Source organism: Vigna unguiculata, chromosome 1 (assembly GCF_037176805.1).
Source record: "Vigna unguiculata cultivar grain cowpea cultivar isolate G323 ecotype 2 chromosome 1, ASM3717680v1, whole genome shotgun sequence".
NCBI lineage: Eukaryota > Viridiplantae > Streptophyta > Magnoliopsida > Fabales > Fabaceae > Vigna > Vigna unguiculata.
In genome coordinates this window covers 35,670,724-35,690,942 of record NC_140792.1, presented here as the reverse complement: position 1 = coordinate 35,690,942, position 20,219 = coordinate 35,670,724, and the positions used below count along the sequence as shown (strand labels likewise).

The 20,219-nt window shown below is 33.8% G+C and overlaps 3 protein-coding genes across 3 annotated transcripts; 1 reads left to right on the top strand and 2 right to left on the bottom strand.

The window, feature by feature from the left end:
- Positions 1-1,761: 1,761 nt before the first annotated feature.
- Positions 1,762-5,093, bottom strand: LOC114171512 (elongation factor Tu, mitochondrial-like). Its single transcript, XM_028056481.2, has 9 exons — positions 4,912-5,093; positions 4,723-4,798; positions 4,554-4,646; positions 4,394-4,468; positions 3,847-3,951; positions 3,653-3,743; positions 3,326-3,531; positions 2,493-2,576; positions 1,762-2,124 (listed from the first exon to the last, which is right to left on the bottom strand). The coding sequence occupies exons 1-9, from the start codon at positions 5,091-5,093 to the stop codon at positions 1,762-1,764; spliced, it is 1,275 nt and encodes a 424-aa protein (XP_027912282.1).
- Positions 5,094-9,441: 4,348 nt separating this feature from the next.
- On the top strand, positions 9,442-10,295 carry LOC146888908 (uncharacterized). The gene is made up of 2 exons (XM_085666690.1): positions 9,442-10,087; positions 10,258-10,295. Exons 1-2 carry the CDS (start codon positions 9,460-9,462, stop codon positions 10,293-10,295), a joined length of 666 nt encoding a protein of 221 aa, XP_085522816.1. The 5' UTR covers positions 9,442-9,459.
- A 3,120-nt stretch (positions 10,296-13,415) lies between these two features.
- Positions 13,416-16,752, bottom strand: LOC146888907 (elongation factor Tu, mitochondrial-like). The gene is made up of 9 exons (XM_085666687.1): positions 16,571-16,752; positions 16,382-16,457; positions 16,213-16,305; positions 16,053-16,127; positions 15,606-15,710; positions 15,412-15,502; positions 15,085-15,290; positions 14,249-14,332; positions 13,416-13,481 (listed from the first exon to the last, which is right to left on the bottom strand). Exons 1-9 carry the CDS (start codon positions 16,750-16,752, stop codon positions 13,416-13,418), a joined length of 978 nt encoding a protein of 325 aa, XP_085522813.1.
- Positions 16,753-20,219: the final 3,467 nt, after the last annotated feature.

The following is a 20,219-nucleotide window of genomic DNA, read 5'->3' as shown; positions in this document are numbered from 1 at the left end:
AAAAAACTAATAATACTATTTAAGAACTAAAATAATAATTTATTAGATATTAAAGGTTAGAGTTGAAATATATTTTTATTTTTACGGTAAATCAGTTTAATAATAAATCAAATGAATAAAATAATTATTCAGAGAAGTAATACTTTAAACATAATATATTCTTTAATAATTTATTAAATGACCAACTAATTATAAATTCTAAAATTATTAATTTAATATAATAATAAAACAAAAAAAAAATATTACTTCTCTAAATATAGGGAGCCCATTAACTATAATACAGTAACATTCGCAAGAAATTTTTTTTCTTCTAGTCTCTAAAATACGCCATTTCAAAGTATAGTTTATTGTTAACTCTACTTGGTTACATAGTGAACTAATTTTCAAGTCTTTTATTAATGGTGGTAAATTCAAAACCCCATTACCATTATGAAAAAGCAGATAAGTTCTTGCATGTGATTGTTAGGTGTAATAAAGTAGTTTCAAACCTTAGTGTAGTCAAAGTTCTCTCTAATAACAACCGTCCCACCTTAAAAAAACACTTACGGGAATCATAAAAGCTGGTCCAGTATTTTGAATTTGAGTCAAAGTGTCAAGTTTGGTACATAATGGTTTGTTTTCTAAAAGATGGTGGTAGTGACATAAATCAGTGGTGGAACCGGGAAGAGTAAATGGTATGAGAAAGAAGAAATCTTTGGTGTGAGTTGAAAATTAGAACTTTGTTTCTTTCGAGCTGCATGACTTGGACTCGCTTTCCCCCCCTCTCTTTCTGTCTTTTGTGAAAGAACATGACAACGTTAAACTATCTATTAATTGAGATAAATGTGGAAGCAATACTCAACCAGCAACGTTAGATTGAGATAAATTTAACTACGGTTGATACACTACACCATGAACATGCAAAAATAAAATTCCAGAAACATATTCGTTTTAATGTTTGGTATGGTAGGAGCCACTTACATTCTGGCTCTCTGATCGTAATTTAAAATTCAACAAGTGCGATGAGTTGTTTAATTTCCACATAAAGACACACGAATAATAATTACCCATAACCACATAAGCATCTTATATATATGGGAATGACGTGATTCTTGCAAGCTGCAACTGAAACTTTTATTTATTTCGCCAATTCTGAAGAAGGGTCCTCTTGGAATCTGATACCATCTAGCTACTCCATGGAAAACTCTCATGTTTGTGAGGGTGGGAGAGGAAGATACTGATTTTTGATGAAAGAGATAAATGTTTATGTTTATTTTTTTTGCTTTTTATTATGATAATAACAGATAATTAAAACAGCAGTATACAATACTAACCATAGAATTATCAAGTACTTAAAGAAAATCTCTTCCTTTTATTTTATTTCCTTGAGAAGATTAGGACTAAGCCGTCAACTTTGGCCATGGTTCAATGTTACTGTATATACATCAGTACTTGGTTGTTTTGGAGTTTGACACCATTATATTCCGTGGAAAATTAGAAAAAGCTCTTCTTAATCGCTGTTCAGAATCTTAACTGGATAGCTCCTACGAAAAACAATTAGTCCTCATACACATACCTATTCAAAACATGTCACTATTTCTTTCTTATTTTAGTTCATAATCTTCCATTTACACCCTCATAACACACTATAAAACAAGTTACACCAACTCAACTTATAATCATTTGAGCTTAACCAAGTTTGTCGAGAAACCATATACCTTGCATCGAACACTTTTCAAACCAACCTCCATCATGGAACAGGAACTCATCATGTTCAAAGGTTCATGGAAAGGCAACAAGAGTTGCTTCAAGTGAAGCTGGATATGATCCAAGGATGAGGTGGCGTGCTGCTAATCCAGCAGTAGAGACCACACGCGCTTGGAAGGGATAACATGGTCGTGCGGCGAACTCAGATAACACCTCACTTGATAACGATGAAACTTTCAACAGTTTCATTCGACGTGCCAAGGGTAAAATTAGAACCGTGTCCCACATCGGTCGGGAGCAGAGCAACGTTACACCTGTACCACTACGAGATGATGACGAGGCTAATGCTAGGGATAACCTAAACGACCAGTTTTCGAATTTTATCAAGAGTTCGAAGAAGAAGTTGAGAAGTACATCAAGCATGAGGAAGCATGGTTCCTTCAATAGACGGTGACCATTGATAAACCAGGGAACCTCAAAAAGAGTGATTTGACATGTGGGTCCATCCAATATTCTGTTATATATACTGCATGAAAATAAGATCCTAAGCCATGCAAGCATTATTATACTTTACATTTTTTTCTATTTCAAACACAGTAAATGTGAAATGTTTATTTAGGGGGAATAATTTCGACTGGTTTATTGTTTGTTTGTAAGAAATTAATATACATTGATGTTTTGTCTTTAATGAAAGGTTTCTGATTAATCTGTAGTGTTTTTATTGAAAGAATAATTAATATTAGTTTATTAACAAGAAGGATCAGAAGGCAGCTATATATAGGAAATGACTCAATGAACATACATACCTGCATTAGACCTAACACCTCTACTTCTTCACCGACTTTAATGACGCCTTGTTCAACACGGCCAGTGGCAACTGTTCCACGTCCCTTCATCACAAATGAAAAATATAAAGCAGCTGAAATGATGGAAACCATTGCCCCCATATTTATTTATGTCCATACAATCCAATATATGTAATAAAACAAATGCAGATTTTGAGAGAACTAAGTGTTGAAAATAGAAATTTTGATATTCTCTTTAAGGGAAAAAAAACAATTATATGAGACAACAGTTTTTAAAGCACTATGTTAAGATTTAAATTACCACTGCGTCATATCATTACAAAGAGCAAGGCCGTAACAAATGCTACCTCCTTTCCTTATTTATTCTTCAAAAACCCTAGACCGAATTAAGAATTTGAAATTTAAGATTTTGAAATTTTATCCTTCACCTAACTAGAGATTTAAAAGAACAAGAAAGAATTTGTTAAAGTGACCACAGTTACAAAGATGACCGGTATTATAAACATCTATTCCACATATGCTCCAGTGTTCATAATCCCATCTGCTTATGATGTTAAGCACATCAATAATTGCTGTAGTTTGAGTGAACTGAAAGAGCATATAAGGAATTTAAAGCAATGAACGTAAACAGAATAGTAATAAATAGTACTTCTTAAACAGTGTCGTTACCTAAACGGTGTTTATACTGGAGCGGATGGAAAGTGATAGAACATGATAAAAACACAAGACTTACATTACAAATTGTAACAATTTTATAACTGAGGCCATCTTTACTTCAATGAATCTGCTTTCTTCAAAAATTAACCCAAAAAATAAAGTTCAGGTCATTTTACCTGAATTGAGAACACATCTTCAATTGGCATTAGGAAGGGCTTGTCAAGTTGGCGAACAGGGTCAGGAATGTATGCATCTACAACATCCATTAATTTTAGAATGGCCTGTCTTCCAATCTCGTCATTTGTACCCTGTAAAGCAGACAACGCTGAACCTCTAATGATCGGGATTTCATCCCCAGGGAACTTGTAGAAGCTCAGTAGCTCTACAAAAAACATTATCATAAAAACACATTTTAGCAAACACAAAGATTACAGAAACTTAAGCAGGTTTATTCATTTTCTGAGCATGGACAAGAGAAGAGAAGCCTTAGAGAAACACCCTACCACGTAACTCCATTTCTACAAGCTCTAACAACTCTGGATCATCAACAGCATCAACTTTATTTAGAAAGCAAACAAGAGATGGCACACCAACCTGCATAATACATTTAAAGATAAAATATGTCAATCTAGAAGTAAGGAGAAAGGTGTAGACGTTCTAGGTATATATATACAAACCACATCAGTAAAATACCTACATGGCGAGCAAGAAGAATGTGCTCCTTGGTTTGAGGCATTGGTCCATCAGGTGCAGATACAACAAGTATACCACCATCCATATGGGTAGCTCCCGTAATCATATTCTGAAAAAAAAACAGACAATTATAAAGCATACAGTGAACAAGAATTAATTTGTTATTTAAACTAAATAAAACCATTATATAAACCATCTAGTAAGTACATCAAGGCAAGCTGGAATGCTAAACCCACCAGCATTCATGGAAAATAGGAATCTGACAAATGCAGCTGTTGCCAATATACAGTGTAATCAATACCTATAAAATATATTTTGTTACAAACTAATCTACTTCCAAATTCCTAGCATAAATTTTCCATCTCATTTTGAAAAGAAGGTCAGGCTACACAAGCACCAAAATATGCTAAATTCCACAATTAACTATTATACAAGGTAAAATTGCTTAAATTTGTTCGCCACAACTTAGCCACCCAGCTTCCGTTAGGCAATTCATAACTCCAATAAAAAAAAACATTGTTAGAGAAACTAAACCAAATTCGAAAGCTTACTTTAACATAATCCGCGTGTCCAGGGCAGTCCACATGCGCATAATGTCGTTTTGCAGTCTCATACTCCACATGAGCCTGAAAACTGAAATATAGAGCAAGCATACATATCAACAGAAAACAACACAATCGATTGCAAGACCAAAAGAGTGCGATTCCATACCGTTGCAATGGTGATTCCTCTCTTCTTCTCTTCAGGAGCCTTGTCAATTTCATCAAAGGCCACAGCCTTAGCCTTCCCTTCATCCGCAAGCACCTGATCAAACCTAATTGAGTAATAAACACCAAAACATCCACCTCAACACACATTTAAACAAAGAGTGAATCAAGACCTTGGTGATTGCCGCATTTAGCGTGGTCTTCCCATGATCCACGTGTCCAATAGTTTCGACATTAACGTGAGGCTTCCTGCAAAGTCAAACAATAAGATGAACAAAACAAGTAAAAGACATACTAATAACGATTACTGTTACTTGTATATTTTAAATTTTGCGACGAAAAAGAGAAAGCGAGAGTGTTACGTTCTGGTGAAAGTTGCCATGGATCTCCACCATGGATTGAAATTGAAAGAATAGAAGGAGGTGGAGGTGGAGTCATTGGGAGTAGAGAGAGGAGAACGAGATACGGAAGAGTGGATTTGAGAGGCTAAGGGGAAGAGGCGGCGAGAAGTGGAAGAGGAGTGTCTGAGAAGAAGAGTGGCCATTGAAGAAGTGATGAGGAGAATGAAAAGCCCTAACTATGGAGTGCAGAGGTGAGGGTTTTAGGAGAAGGAAGACAAAAGCAAAGAGCAGTGAGTGCGAAGAGCGAGGGTTTTAGAATGGGTGCCCGACACCGACCCGTCATATTCGTGCGGCCCAATTTGAGCACTCTCATAATGTTTCGGAGCACATACATACTTCTTTTTTTCTGTTACAAATGTTTTTTTCTTCTTGCTCCGACAGAAAATATTTGAAGTGATTTTTATCTTATTGACTTAATTTAAAGTTTTAGATAAATGAATTAATTCGTGTCTGGTTTAACTTATTTAGTTAAATGGTATCTTTTGGTAAATTTTAGGTATATTTTATGAGAAATAATTTTGTTCGAGGTAGAAAAAATTATATATTAGGACAGGGTTATTCTGGTTCAAAAACTGACCATTTTTCTCTTTATTTTATTTTTTTTTATGAAAATGCATTAACTTGTGATAAGTATAAATAAAATGAATAAATAAATTAAAAGATAATTTATGTAATATAGGTTTTACTTGTTTGTTTAGTATAGATGCTTTATATTCAACTTTTTTCATTTTGAGTCAACTCTAATTTTCTTTTCTTATTTTTTAAACGAATGTATAGATAGGAGTTTTATACTTTTAGTCGGTATTTCCTCTTTTGAATTTTTAAACGAATGTATATAATTGTTTCTTTGCTTAAAATCATTTGCTTTTGTCGATGAAATCATATAAAATAGTTACGTATTGTTGCTCTTTTGTAAGCAATAAAATATTTTCGATTTTAATGTTGTGATACTTTTCAATTAAATTTGATTTTTAAGAAACTTTTAAAGGACAATGTTCTCTTTGCATCTTTTACTCCTTATCAATCTTTATTAGTATACTTTGACTTCAATTGAAGGGAGCCTAATGGTTGATTGGATGATTCAATTTCTATTTTAAACTCTCCATTGGTTGATGGAAATATCATGGTGAAAGAAAAAAGAAAAATTTAATGATGGGAAGTTGCTTGATGATGGACAATCTCTATCTTGTACTTCTAAGATTTAGTTTTAGACATGTTCCTACAAAACTTAAGTGCTCATATTTTTGCACTATTATTTTGGTAGACTTCAAGATTTAATAATTTATAATATTTTTGTTGATGTTAATTTTTATTGTATATTTTCTTATCATACATATTAATATGTATGATACAAAAAATATGTAATAAATATCAATATCAACAAAAATATTATAAGTTATTAAATTACAAATTAAAACTTGATATAATGTATCAACTTATATTGAACTATGGATTATTTATAATATTATATATTAGAAAAAATGGTTAAAATTGAATTCGGATATATATATATATATATACATATATATATATATATATATATATATATATATATATATATATATATATATATATATTAATAAATAAATAAAGGTTAAAGCTTCTAACTAGAACCTTGATCATGGAAAAAATTGTGTTAGGTGTACAAACATATTTAATATTTATTTTATATAACTTAAATCTTTATTTACTTGTATTTTTCTATTATATTTTCTTTTTTCCTTTTAATTTACAAAATTATTATCTCGTTTTAATATGATTTTTATTTTATATGATGGTGAAAATAACTATTCTTGTTTTTGTTTTTTGTGTATAGCTTTTTGTTCTCGATTCATTTGAACATATACTTTGCTGGTTGGATTTGTTATTTTGAGCCAACTCCTTCGAGAAATTGACTTTCATACGAATCTTTGAAAACATGAAACAAATTAAAAGTAGAAAACAATTTATAAAATGTAATAGTTTTGCTTCGTATTGTTAATCAGTTTGACTATACATTTAAATTTAGCACGACAGTGAATTGAAATTAATATTATCATTTTTAAAAACACTTTATGAACAATATTGATATAGTACAATTCGGTTAAAATAGTATAGTCCAAATTAAAATTAATATAGTTTGATTCAAAAGTGTAATTAGAAAAAATGTTTGGTTCATAACAGTTGGTTCATATCGTTGTTCGGTTCACTAAATTCAGTTTAGTTTGTTAGAATAAAAGACAATTCAATTCAATTTGTTTGAATAAAATTAACGAAAATTTGTATGAATTAAATATAAAATATGTGACAATAATACTGACTTTGTATGTGGTAATGACACTTGCTTGACATATGACACTGCCATGTGTCATAATGTTGACTTGGATGTGAACAATTTTTTAAAATTTTTTAAAAAATTTTAAAAATAAAAAAAATCACGAAATGACACATGATTGTCGTTGTTCACTTTTGGTTAACAATTTAAATGTCGTCACAAAAAATAATCAAATTGATCATAATTTATACAAATTAATATTTTTTTAACTTAAAAAAATAAAATGATATTTTAACACATAAAAAAAGTCACATCAGATTATAAGAGAAAATTGTCAAAATATCATTGTCCTTCATAAAAATATGACCAAATCGAAGAAAGAGAAACGAAACTTGGGACAAATGATGTCTTTAAGAATAAAAAAAATAATATTCTCTTCCCCCGACCTCTTCACCTTTTATCTACAACTTCCCTCTTTTCTTCAGAATTTGCTCATTCCTCGTGCTCATTGGAAGGTGTTGCGCTTTCGTATCACACAAAGGTGTTGTCTTCTTCCGGTGAAGTGTGGGCTGGCTTACGTTTGTGTGATGTCCGAAATTACCCATATCCTCGATTAATCCGGTTGGGCTGAATCCAGCCAAATCCGAATGTTGCTTAGCTCTAGGTGCAGAGCTGAACTTAGGGTTTTGTTGTTTGTTCCTTGGTCTTCTATCAATCCAACACATTTGATCCTTGCATAAACTTGGAAAGCTTAATAATTTAGGAGACAAACATGCTAGTTTATGAAAGCATAAATACAATGTAGGCATACACAAACTTAAACATAAAACATAAACCACAAAAGTGACTAACTCCTAATAAAGCAAATATTATTAAAAAAGTAAAACACCCATGTCACATCATAAAAATAAATAATTATAAATATATTTAAATAATGGTTTAACACATCTCAAGACATCTAATGCATCATCAATATTCTTTGGACAACAATATAAATAATATTAACTACTAAGAATATTTTGTTGTAACGACTAAAAATTGATAATGAAGTATGTCAAACAACAAACCCATCTTATTCATCTTTGGATTGATTTATCATCAACCAAAACAAAACCTTCTAATTATCACATTTTACCATCACATGTATGTAATCTGGCCAAATATTAATTTTCTTTTGGAACAACCAATATTCGCATGATATACATAAGCACTGATGTTTAACATTTTTCACTAACTATGATCATTAACTGCAAAAAGTATTAAACTTGAATATTTTGTTAACTTCTTGATTTAATTTACTCACAAAAAATATTAAACTACCAAAATATTGAATATTTTATTTATACTGAAACTAAATATTTATAGGTATTTATTTTAATACGAAAATTTTATCTGGTTTTTATCTTCTCCCACGCGCATGAACTAACCCCTAAACGGAATCTCTGCCGGCACACTTTAGAGCAAACCACAGCCATTGACGGCCAAAAAAAGGGCCTGGAAAATCAAATTGCCGGTTGCGAAGCCGCCGTCCCGAACCAGATCGCCGCCGTCGCGAGCCACCTACGCGAACACAACCAGATCGGTGTTGCGAGCCACCTCCGCTGCGACGAAACCAGAGCCAGCAGATATCTCGCGAAACCAGGCTGCCACGACGAACCACCACACGTTGACGAAGCCACGCGTTGCAGAACCACTTCGAATCAGATCGACGACGAGGGCACTTTCTGACGCGAAATCCCCATCACTGCGGCGCCGGCCACCACGCAGCCACCTGCGACGAAAAAAGCTGCCCGGAGAAGACGCGAAACCAGACGCGAACACACCTACATTGCAAGAATCCTCCACCTCCGTTCCAAACAGAACCGCAGGCCACCGTGACAGAAATCGATGTCGATTACGCCAATGCGACAGCCACCACGGTACCTGCAAAAAACCAGACCAGACAGACCCCCGCGAAGCAAACCACCATCGACGAGAACGCAACTTCAAGAAAGGGTTCAGTCTTCTTCATCGTGATTTGGCCGTGCTGAATGAAGAAGAAGGGTTTGAAATCCAAGCGAGAGACAAAAGGTTAAAGAAATTGGGGATTTAGGGTTCTTCGAAACCCTTGAGAATCAGATTTGGGGATTATCTTGATTAGGGCTGCCAACGTTTGGTGACTTCAAATTCGAAATAGACAACCTAAAAAATACGTTGTTTTTTGGTTGATTCTAAACAAAGCATTCATTTATCTACGATCTACGATCACAGAACTAATGCAGTCTCTCAAGTCACACCATGCTGTTTCATCTTCTCTTTTCAATCAATTCTCTTATCAGTCTATGACATTCTTCCTCTTTTTCTCAACCAAAAGCCGTTGCCTACACTTCAACGAAACCACTTCAATAATTGATTATCTGAATTTCGACTTGCAGTTCTCCAGAACCCAATCCCTTTATGTCTCCAAACGTGTTTCAGGGTGCAGATTCCCTCAAAACCCCTTATCAGTGCTCACTTTCTTCAAACAAATAGGCTTTTCCCAAAGCCTGATTCTCTCCCTGATTCGTCAAAGACCCCAGATACTGTTTATAAACGTTGAGAAAATCTTGAGACCCAAAATTCAGCTCTTTCAGATGTCTGGATTCCAGGGTTACGAGTTATGCAGCTTCATTTCAAAGAATCCCTCCATTTTGACTCATAGCTTGAAGAAAACATTTGTCCCCTCAGTTGAAGCTATTAGGAAAATTGTCTACGACCAGAAAGATTTTATTCTTGTTTTGCACAGATGTGGCTGGATACTCCCAAAGTACAAAAGAATTATGGAGAATGTCGTCTTCTTGGAGAGTTGTGGCATTCTTGGGACTCATCTTTCATTTCTACTCAAACTTCATCCAAGGCTTTTTGGTGCACAGCGGTCTACTATTGAAAACAATGTTTCTCGAGCTGTAGAATTGGGTTTCCGTGAAAATTCAAGAATGCTTGGCCATGCAATTCATACATTAAGTTGTTTGAGCGATAAAACATTTGAGAGAAAGTTGAAACTAATTAATTGTTTTGGTTTTTCGAAGGATGAGGGCCTGCAAATGTTCAAGAGAACCCCGACTTTGTTTAGAACATCAGAGAAGAAGTTGAAAGTTGGAATGAAATTCTTCTTGCATACAGTTATGTTGCCCAAGTCAGTCCTTATTCACCAGCCTAAGATTTTAATGTACAGCATGGAGGATCGCGTGCTTCCTCGATATAAAGTCTTCCAACTGTTGAAATCAAAAAATCTCTGCAAGAAAGTCCCCAGTTATATTCATGTGTTGTGCTTGTCTGAGGAGATGTTCTTGGACAAGTATATATCACAGTTCAGAGAAAATGCAGAGGAGTTATTAGTAGCATACAAGGGTCATTATCTGGAGGCATAACCATACCTTCAATTCTGTTTTTTCACTCTTCCACAGGGTTCTAATACTGAAATTATTTAGATAGTGTTGTGCATAACCATGGAATGTCTCACTGTAGTAATGAAGATGGCTCGTTTATTGTATCTGTTTATTGATTATGCATCTTTCTTTCCCATGGTAATTTGGTGGTCATAAGAACCTTGGAAGATCCACACGAAAATAGGCAATCCACTTTGACTGCTCCTTTAAAGAGGTATGCAGAGTATATTTTTCTTGATCTTGTTGACTTGTTCCCCAACTGGGATATGCTCCAACGTTGAATTGTAAAATTAGCCTGTATTCATCTTCCAGCACCCTTGTTTAGCTTTTAAATCGTTGAGCATTAATTAGACTGTTTCTATGTTGTGAATTATGTAAGTTAATTTGATTAGTCAAATTTGTATGTGCGTAAGTAGGATTGATATCGAGTTTCCTTTTACTCCCTTCCACCTTCTACTATTAAGAGAGAAAAAATCAAGAAGAACGTGGGTTGCATTAGTAAATCTTAGGTGGTACTTGAAAGTTGAAACCATTGAGACATTATTATGCTGCTTTATTGTCAACGTTTAAGACTGCTTTTTTTTAATGGCTTTTCAATGAGGGACTAAAGGTATGCATCACTGCTTTCACTTGTTTATCACTGGAATATATTTGGTAGTATTTGAACTAAGCTAAAAAATGCCAAAATATAATCCCTTCAACTGCAGCTGCAACAAATCTTCTTACAATCTCTTTCCCTTACAAGATGGACCATTCTTTGCTGTGACAGTTTCATCTTGTCACCTTGCAGTGGCCCTCCAGCCCCGTCTTATGATTTCCTGACTCAACAGCTAAACCTGAAAACAATCAAAGAAGAGTTCATATTTTGTATATTAATTCTGATGCATTATCTTTGAAGGTCCGGCTCATGATATTTTGTATCACTCTTCTGCAGGGTTGTTATATTATAATAGATAAATATTACAATAGACAACATATGTGTATAAGGACACACATTAAAAGAAATAATTATCTATTTATTTTAAAAATCAAATAATTTTAAAAATAATCTTTAGAAATACATACCGTGGGTTAAATCGATTCAATATAGAATTCGAGCATTTTAGAGATTTGTATGAAGATTTTAAATTTAAAAAACTAATAATACTATTTACGTACTAAAATAATAATTTATTAGATATTAAAGGTTAGAGTTGAAATATATTTTTATTTTTACGGTAAATCAGTTTAATAATAAATCAAATGAATAAAATAATTATTCAGAGAAGTAATACTTTAAACATAATATATTCTTTAATAATTTATTAAATGACCAACTAATTATAAATTCTAAAATTATAAATTTAATATAATAATAAAACAAAAAAAAATATTACTTCTCTAAATATAGGGAGCCCATTAACTATAATACAGTAACATTCGCAAGAATTTTTTTTTCTTCTAGTCTCTAAAATACGCCATTTCAAAGTATAGTTTATTGTTAACTCTACTTGGTTACATAGTGAACTAATTTTCAAGTCTTTTATTAATGGTGGTAAATTCAAAACCCCATTACCATTATGAAAAAGCAGATAAGTTCTTGCATGTGATTGTTAGGTGTAATAAAGTAGTTTCGAACCTTAGTGTAGTCAAAGTTCTCTCTAATAACAACCGTCCCACCTTAAAAAAACACTTACGGGAATCATAAAAGCTGGTCCAGTATTTTGAATTTGAGTCAAAATAACTGGTTCTAGAAGTGTCAAGTTTGGTACATAATGGTTTGTTTTCTAAAAGATGGTGGTAGTGACATAAATCTGCGGTGGAACCGGGAAGAGTAAATGGTATGAGAAAGAAGAAATCTTTGGCGTGAGTTGAAAATTAGAACTTTGTTTCTTTCGAGCTCCATGACTTGGACTCGCTTTCCCCCCCTCTCTTTCTGTCTTTTGTGAAAGAACATGACAATGTTAAACTATCCATTAACTGAGATAAATGTGGAAGCAATACTCAACCAGCAACGTTAGATTGAGATAAATTTAACTACGGTTGATACACTACACCATGAACATGCAAAAATAAAATTCCAGAAACATATTCGTTTTAATGTTTGGTATGGTAGGAGCCACTTACATTCTGGCTCTCTGATCGTAATTTAAAATTCAACAAGTGCGATGAGTTGTTTAATTTCCACATAAAGACACACGAATAATAATTACCCATAACCACATAAGCATCTTATATATATGGGAATGACGTGATTCTTGCAAGCTGCAACTAAAACTTTTGTTTATTTCGCCAATTCTGAAGAAGGGTCCTCTTGGAATCTGATACCATCTAGCTGCTCCATGGAAAACTCTCATGTTTGTGAGGGTGGGTGAGGAAGATACTGATTTTTGATGAAAGAGATAAATGTTTATGTTTATTTTTTTTGCTTTTTATTATGATAATAACAGATAATTAAAACAGCAGTATACAATACTAACCATAGAATTATCAAGTACTTAAAGAAAATCTCTTCCTTTTATTTTATTTCCTTGAGAAGATTAGGACTAAGCCGTCAACTTTGGCCATGGTTCAATGTTACTGTATATACATCAGTACTTGGTTGTTTTGGAGTTTGACACCATTATATTCCGTGGAAAATTAGAAAAAGCTCTTCTTAATCGCTGTTCAGAATCTTAACTGGATAGCTCCTACGAAAAACAATTAGTCCTCATACACATACCTACTCAAAACATGTCACTATTTCTTTCTTATTTTAGTTCATAATCTTCCATTTACACCCTCATAACACACTATAAAACAAGTTACACCAACTCAACTTATAATCATTTGAGCTTAACCAAGTTTGTCGAGAAACCATATACCTTGCATCGAACACTTTTCAAACAAACCTGCATCATGGAACAGGAACTCATCATGTTCAAAGGTTCATGGAAAGGCAACAAGAGTTGCTTCAAGTGACGCTGGATATGATCCAAGGATGAGGTGGCGTGCTGCTAATCCAGCAGTAGAGACCACACGCGCTTGGAAGGGACAACATGGTCGTGCGGCGAACTCAGATAACACCTCACTTGATAACGTGAAACTTTCAACAGTTTCATTCGACGTGCCAAGGGTAAACTTAGAACCGTGTCCCACATCGGTCGGGAGCAGAGCAACGTTACACCTGTACCACTACGAGATGATGACGAGGCTAATGCTAGGGATAACCTAAACGACCAGTTTTCGAATTTTATCAAGAGTTCGAAGAAGAAGTTGAGAAGTACATCAAGCATGAGGAAGCATGGTCCCTTCAACAGACGGTGACCATTGATAAACCAGGGAACCTCAAAGAGAGTGATTTGACATGTGGGTCCATCCAATATTCTGTTATATATACTGCATGAAAATAAGATCCTAAGCCATGCAAGCATTATTATACTTTACATTTTTTTCTATTTCAAGCACAGTAAATGTGAAATGTTTATTTGGGGGGAATAATTTCGACTGGTTTATTGTTTGTTTGTAAGAAATTAATATACATTGATGTTTTGTCTTTAATGAAAGGTTTCTGATTAATCTGTAGTGTTTTTATTGAAAGAATAATTAATATCAGTTTATTAACAGGAAGGATCAGAGGGCAGCTATATATAGGAAATGACTCAATGAACATACATACCTGCATTAGACCCAACACCTCTACTTCTTCACCGACTTTAATGACGCCTTGTTCAACACGACCAGTGGCAACTGTTCCACGTCCCTTCATCACAAATGAAAAATATAAAGCAGCTGAAATGATGGAAACCATTGCCCCAATATTTATTTATGTCCATACAATCCAATATATGTAATGAAACAAATGCAGATTTTGAGAGAACTAAGTGTTGAAAATAGAAATTTTGATATTCTCTTTAAGGAAAAAAAAAACAATTATATGAGACAACAGTTTTTAAAGCACTATGTTAAGATTTAAATTACCACTGCGTCATATCATTACAAAGAGCAAGGCCGTAACAAATGCTACCTCCTTTCCTTTTTTATTCTTCAAAAACCCTAGACCGAATTAAGAATTTGAAATTTAAGATTTTGAAATTTTATCCTTCACCTAACTAGAGATTTAGAAGAACAAGAAAGAATTTGTTAAAGTGACCACAGTTACAAAGATGACCGGTATTATAAACATCTATTCCACATATGCTCCAGTGTTCATAATCCCATCTGCTTATGATGTTAAGCACATCAATAATTGCTGTAGTTTGAGTGAACTGAAGGAGCATATAAGGAATTTAAAGCAATTTTAACGTAAACAGAATAGTAGTAAATAGTACTTCTTAAACAGTGTCGTTACCTAAACGGTGTTTATACTGGAGCAGACGGAAAGTGATAGAACATGATAAAAACACAAGACTTACATTACAAATTGTAACAATTTTATAACTGAGGCCATCTTTACTTCAATGAATCTGCTTTCTTCAAAAATTAACCCAAAAAATAAAGTTCAGGTCCTTTTACCTGAATTGAGAACACATCTTCAATTGGCATTAGGAAGGGCTTGTCAAGTTGGCGAACAGGGTCAGGAATGTATGCATCTACAACATCCATTAATTTTAGAATGACCTGTCTTCCAATCTCGTCATTTGTACCCTGTAAAGCAGACAACGCTGAACCTCTAATGATCGGGATTTCATCCCCAGGGAACTTGTAGAAGCTCAGTAGCTCTACAAAAAACATTATCATAAAAACACATTTTAGCAAACACAAAGATTACAGAAACTTAAGCAGGTTTATTCATTTTCTGAGCATGGACAAGAGAAGAGAAGCCTTAGAGAAACACCCTACCACGTAACTCCATTTCTACAAGCTCTAACAACTCTGGATCATCAACAACATCAACTTTATTTAGAAAGCAAACAAGAGATGGCACACCAACCTGCATAATACATTTAAAGATAAAATATGTCAATCTAGAAGTAAGGAGAAAGGTGTAGACGTTCTAGGTATATATATACAAACCACATCAGTAGAATACCTACTTGGCGAGCAAGAAGAATGTGCTCCTTGGTTTGAGGCATTGGTCCATCAGGTGCAGATACAACAAGTATACCACCATCCATCTGGGCAGCTCCCGTAATCATATTCTGAAAAAAAAAACAGACAATTATAAAGCATACAGTGAACAAAATAGGAATCTGACAAATGCAGTTGTTGCCAATATACAGTGTAATCAATACCTATAAAATATATTTTGTTACAAACTAATCTACTTCCAAATTCCTAGCATAAATTTTCCATCTCATTTTGAAAAGAAGGTCAGGCTACACAAGCACCAAAATATGCTAAATTCCACAATTAACTATTATACAAGGTAAAATTGCTTAAATTTGTTCGCCACAACTTAGCCACCCAGCTTCCATTAGGCAATTGATAACTCCAATAAAAAAAACATTCTTAGAGAAACTAAACCAAATTCGAAAGCTTACTTTAACATAATCCGTGTGTCCAGGGCAATCCACATGCGCATAATGTCGTTTTGCAGTCTCATACTCCACATGAGCCTGAAAACCGAAATATAGAGCAAGCATACATATCAACAGAAAATAACACAATCGATTGTAAGACCAAAAGAGTGCGATTCCATACCGTTGCAATGGTGATTCCTCTCTTCTTCTCTTCAAGAGCCTTGTCAATTTCATCAAAGGCCACAACCTTAGCCTTCCCTTCATCCGCAAGCACCTGATCAAACCTAATTGAGTAATAAACACCAAAACATCCACCTCAACACACATTTAAACAAAGAGTGAATCAAGACCTTGGTGATTACCGCAGTTAGCGTGGTCTTCCCATGATCCACGTGTCCAATAGTTCCGACATTAACGTGAGGCTTCCTGCAAAGTCAAACAATAAGATGAACAAAACAAGTAAAAGACATACTAATAACGATTACTGTTACTTGTATATTTTAAATTTTGCGACGAAAAAGAGAAAGCGAGAGTGTTACGTTCTGGTGAAAGTTGCCATGGATCTCCACCATGGATTGGAATTGAAAGAATAGAAGGAGGTGGAGGTGGAGTCACTGGGAGTAGAGAGAGGAGAACGAGATACGGAAGAGTGGATTTGAGAGGCTAAGGGGAAGAGGCGGCGAGAAGTGGAAGAGGAGTGTCTGAGAAGAAGAGTGGCCATTGATGAAGTGATGAGGAGAATGAAAAGCCCTAACTATGGAGTGCAGAGGCGAGGGTTTTAGGAGAAGGAAGACAAAAGCGAAGAGCAGTGAGTGCGAAGAGCGAGGGTTTTAGAATGGGCGCCCGACACCGACCCGTCATATTCGTGCGGCCCAATTCGAGCACTCTCATAATGTTTCGGAGCACATACATACTTCTTTTTTTCTGTTACAAATGTTTTTTTCTTCTTGCTCCGACAGAAAATATTTGAAGTGATTTTTATCTTATTGACTTAATTTAAAGTTTTAGATAAATGAATTAATTCGTGTCTGGTTTAACTTATTTAGTTAAATGGTATCTTTTGGTAAATTTTAGATATATTTTATGAGAAATAATTATGTTCGAGGTAGAAAAAATTATATATTAGGACAGGGTTATTCTGGTTCAAAAACTGACCATTTTTCTCTTTATTTTATTTTTTTTATGAAAATGCATTAACTTGTGATAAGTATAAATAAAATGAATAAATAAATTAAAAGATAATTTATGTAATATAGGTTTTACTTGTTTGTTTAGTATAGATGCTTTATATTCAACTTTTTTCATTTTGAGTCAACTCTAATTTTCTTTTCTTATTTTTTAAACGAATGTATAGATAGGAGTTTTATACTTTTAGTCGGTATTTCCTCTTTTGAATTTTTAAACGAATGTATATAATTGTTTCTTTGCTTAAAATCATTTGCTTTTGTCGATGAAATCATATAAAATAGTTACGTATTGTTGCTCTTTTGTAAGCAATAAAATATTTTCGATTTTAATGTTGTGATACTTTTCAATTAAATTTGTTTTTTAAGAAACTTTTAAAGGACAATGTTCTCTTTGCATCTTTTACTCCTTATCAATCTTTATTAGTATACTTTGACTTCAATTGAAGGGAGCCTAATGGTTGATTGGATGATTCAATTTCTATTTTAAACTCTCCATTGGTTGATGGAAATATCATGGTGAAAGAAAAAAGAAAAATTTAATGATGGGAAGTTGCTTGATGATGGACAATCTCTATCTTGTACTTCTAAGATTTAGTTTTAGACATGTTCCTACAAAACTTAAGTGCTCATATTTTTGCACTATTATTTTGGTAGACTTCAAGATTTAATAATTTATAATATTTTTGTTGATGTTAATTTTTATTGTATATTTTCTTATCATACATATTAATATGTATGATACAAAAAATATGTAATAAATATCAATATCAACAAAAATATTATAAGTTATTAAATTACAAATTAAAACTTGATATAATGTATCAACTTATATTGAACTATGGATTATTTATAATATTATATATTAGAAAAAATGGTTAAAATTGAATTCAGATATATATATATATATATATATATATATATATATATATATATATTAATAAATAAATAAAGGTTAAAGCTTCTAACTAGAACCTTGATCATGCAAAAAATTGTGTTAGGTGTACAAACATATTTAATATTTATTTTATATAACTTAAATCTATATTTACCTTATTTTTCTATTATATTTTCTTTTTTCCTTTTAATTTACAAAATTATTATCTCGTTTTAATATGATTTTTATTTTATATGATGGTGAAAATAACTATTCTTGTTTTTGTTTTTTGTGTATAGCTTTTTGTTCTCGATTCATTTGAACATATACTTTGCTGGTTGGATTTGTTATTTTGAGCCAATTCCTTCGAGATATTGACTTTCATACGAATCTTTGAAAACATGAAACAAATTAAAAGTAGAAAACAATTTATAAAATGTAATAGTTTTGCTTCGTATTGTTAATCACTTTGACTATACACTTAAATTTAGCACGACAGTGAATTGAAATTAATATTATCATTTTTAAAAACACTTTATGAACAATATTGATATAGTACAATTCGGTTAAAATAGTATAGTCCAAATTAAAATTAATATAGTTTGATTCAAAAGTGTAATTAGAAAAAATGTTTGGTTCATAATAGTTGGTTCATATCGTTGTTCGGTTCACTAAATTCAGTTTAGTTTGTTAGAATAAAAGACAATTCAATTCAATTTGTTTGAATAAAATTAACGAAAATTTGTATGAATTAAATATAAAATATGTGACAAATTTGTCAAAATATCATTGTCCTTCATAAAAATATGACCAAATCGAAGAAAGAGAAACGAAACTTGGGACAAATGATGTCTTTAAGAATAAAAAAAATAATATTCTCTTCCCCCGACCTCTTCACCTTTTATCTACAACTTCCCTCTTTTCTTCAGAATTTGCTCATTCCTTATGCTCATTAGAAGGTGTTGCGCTTTCCTATCACACAAAGGTGTTGTCTTCTTCCGGTGAAGTGTGGGCTGGCTTACGTTTGTGTGATGTCCGAAATTACCCATATCCTCGATTAATCCGGTTGGGCTGAATCCAGCCAAACCCGAATATTGCTTAGCTCTAGGTGCAGAGCTGAACTTAGGGTTTTGTTGTTTGTTCCTTGGTCTTCTATCAATCCAACACATTTGGCGCCGTTGCCGGGGACCAATCGTTTCGTTCAAAGTAAAATTTTCAGTGTGTTTGTGTTCTGTGTTTTGGTGTGTGTAGTTCAAGTGTGGTTGAGTTGGTATATGTTCATTGTGATGTTAATGTTGTGTTAAGTTCAGTGTCTGTTTCCATTCCTGTGTGTTTCTGTTTAGTGTAGTGAATAGTGTCGCGGCGTGCATGAATAGTGTCATTTGTAGTAGTGAATAGTGTTTGAATAGTGTCCGAATCTGGCATTTAACTTCTGGATTTTTGTTTTGGTAGCTACGGAGCTTGTTTTAACTTGAAATTTTTTTTCCCCACTTCTAAGACGTTGAACTTGATAGGAAAAATAGCTAGAGCAATTGGTATGGTCTGAGTTAAGAGATTCAAAAAAATTTTGGACTGATTTTAAGTGAAACTTCAAAGGACCATAACTTTTGCTCTGGTTATCAGGTTTTTATCTTCTCCCACGCGCATGAACTAACCCCTAAACGGAATCTCTGCCGGCACACTTTAGAGCAAACCACAGCCATTGACGGCCAAAAAAAGGGCCTGGAAAATCTAATTGCCGCTTGCGAAGCCGCCGTCCCGAACCAGATCGTCGCCGTCGCGAGCCACCTACGCGAACACAACCAGATCGGTGTTGCGAGCCACCTCGGCTGCGACGAAACCAGAGCCAGCAGATGTCTCGCGAAACCGGGCTGCCACGACGAACCACCACACGTTGATGAAGCCACGCGTTGCAGAACCACTGCGAATCAGATCGACGACGAGGGCACTTTCTGACGGGAAATCCCCATCACTGTGGCGCCGGCCACCACGCAGCCACCTTTGACGAAAAAAGCTGCCTGTAGAAGACGCGAAACCAGACGCGAACACACCTACATTGCGAGAATCCTCCACCTCCGTTCCAAACAGAACCGCAGGCCACCGTGACAGAAATCGATGTCGATTGCG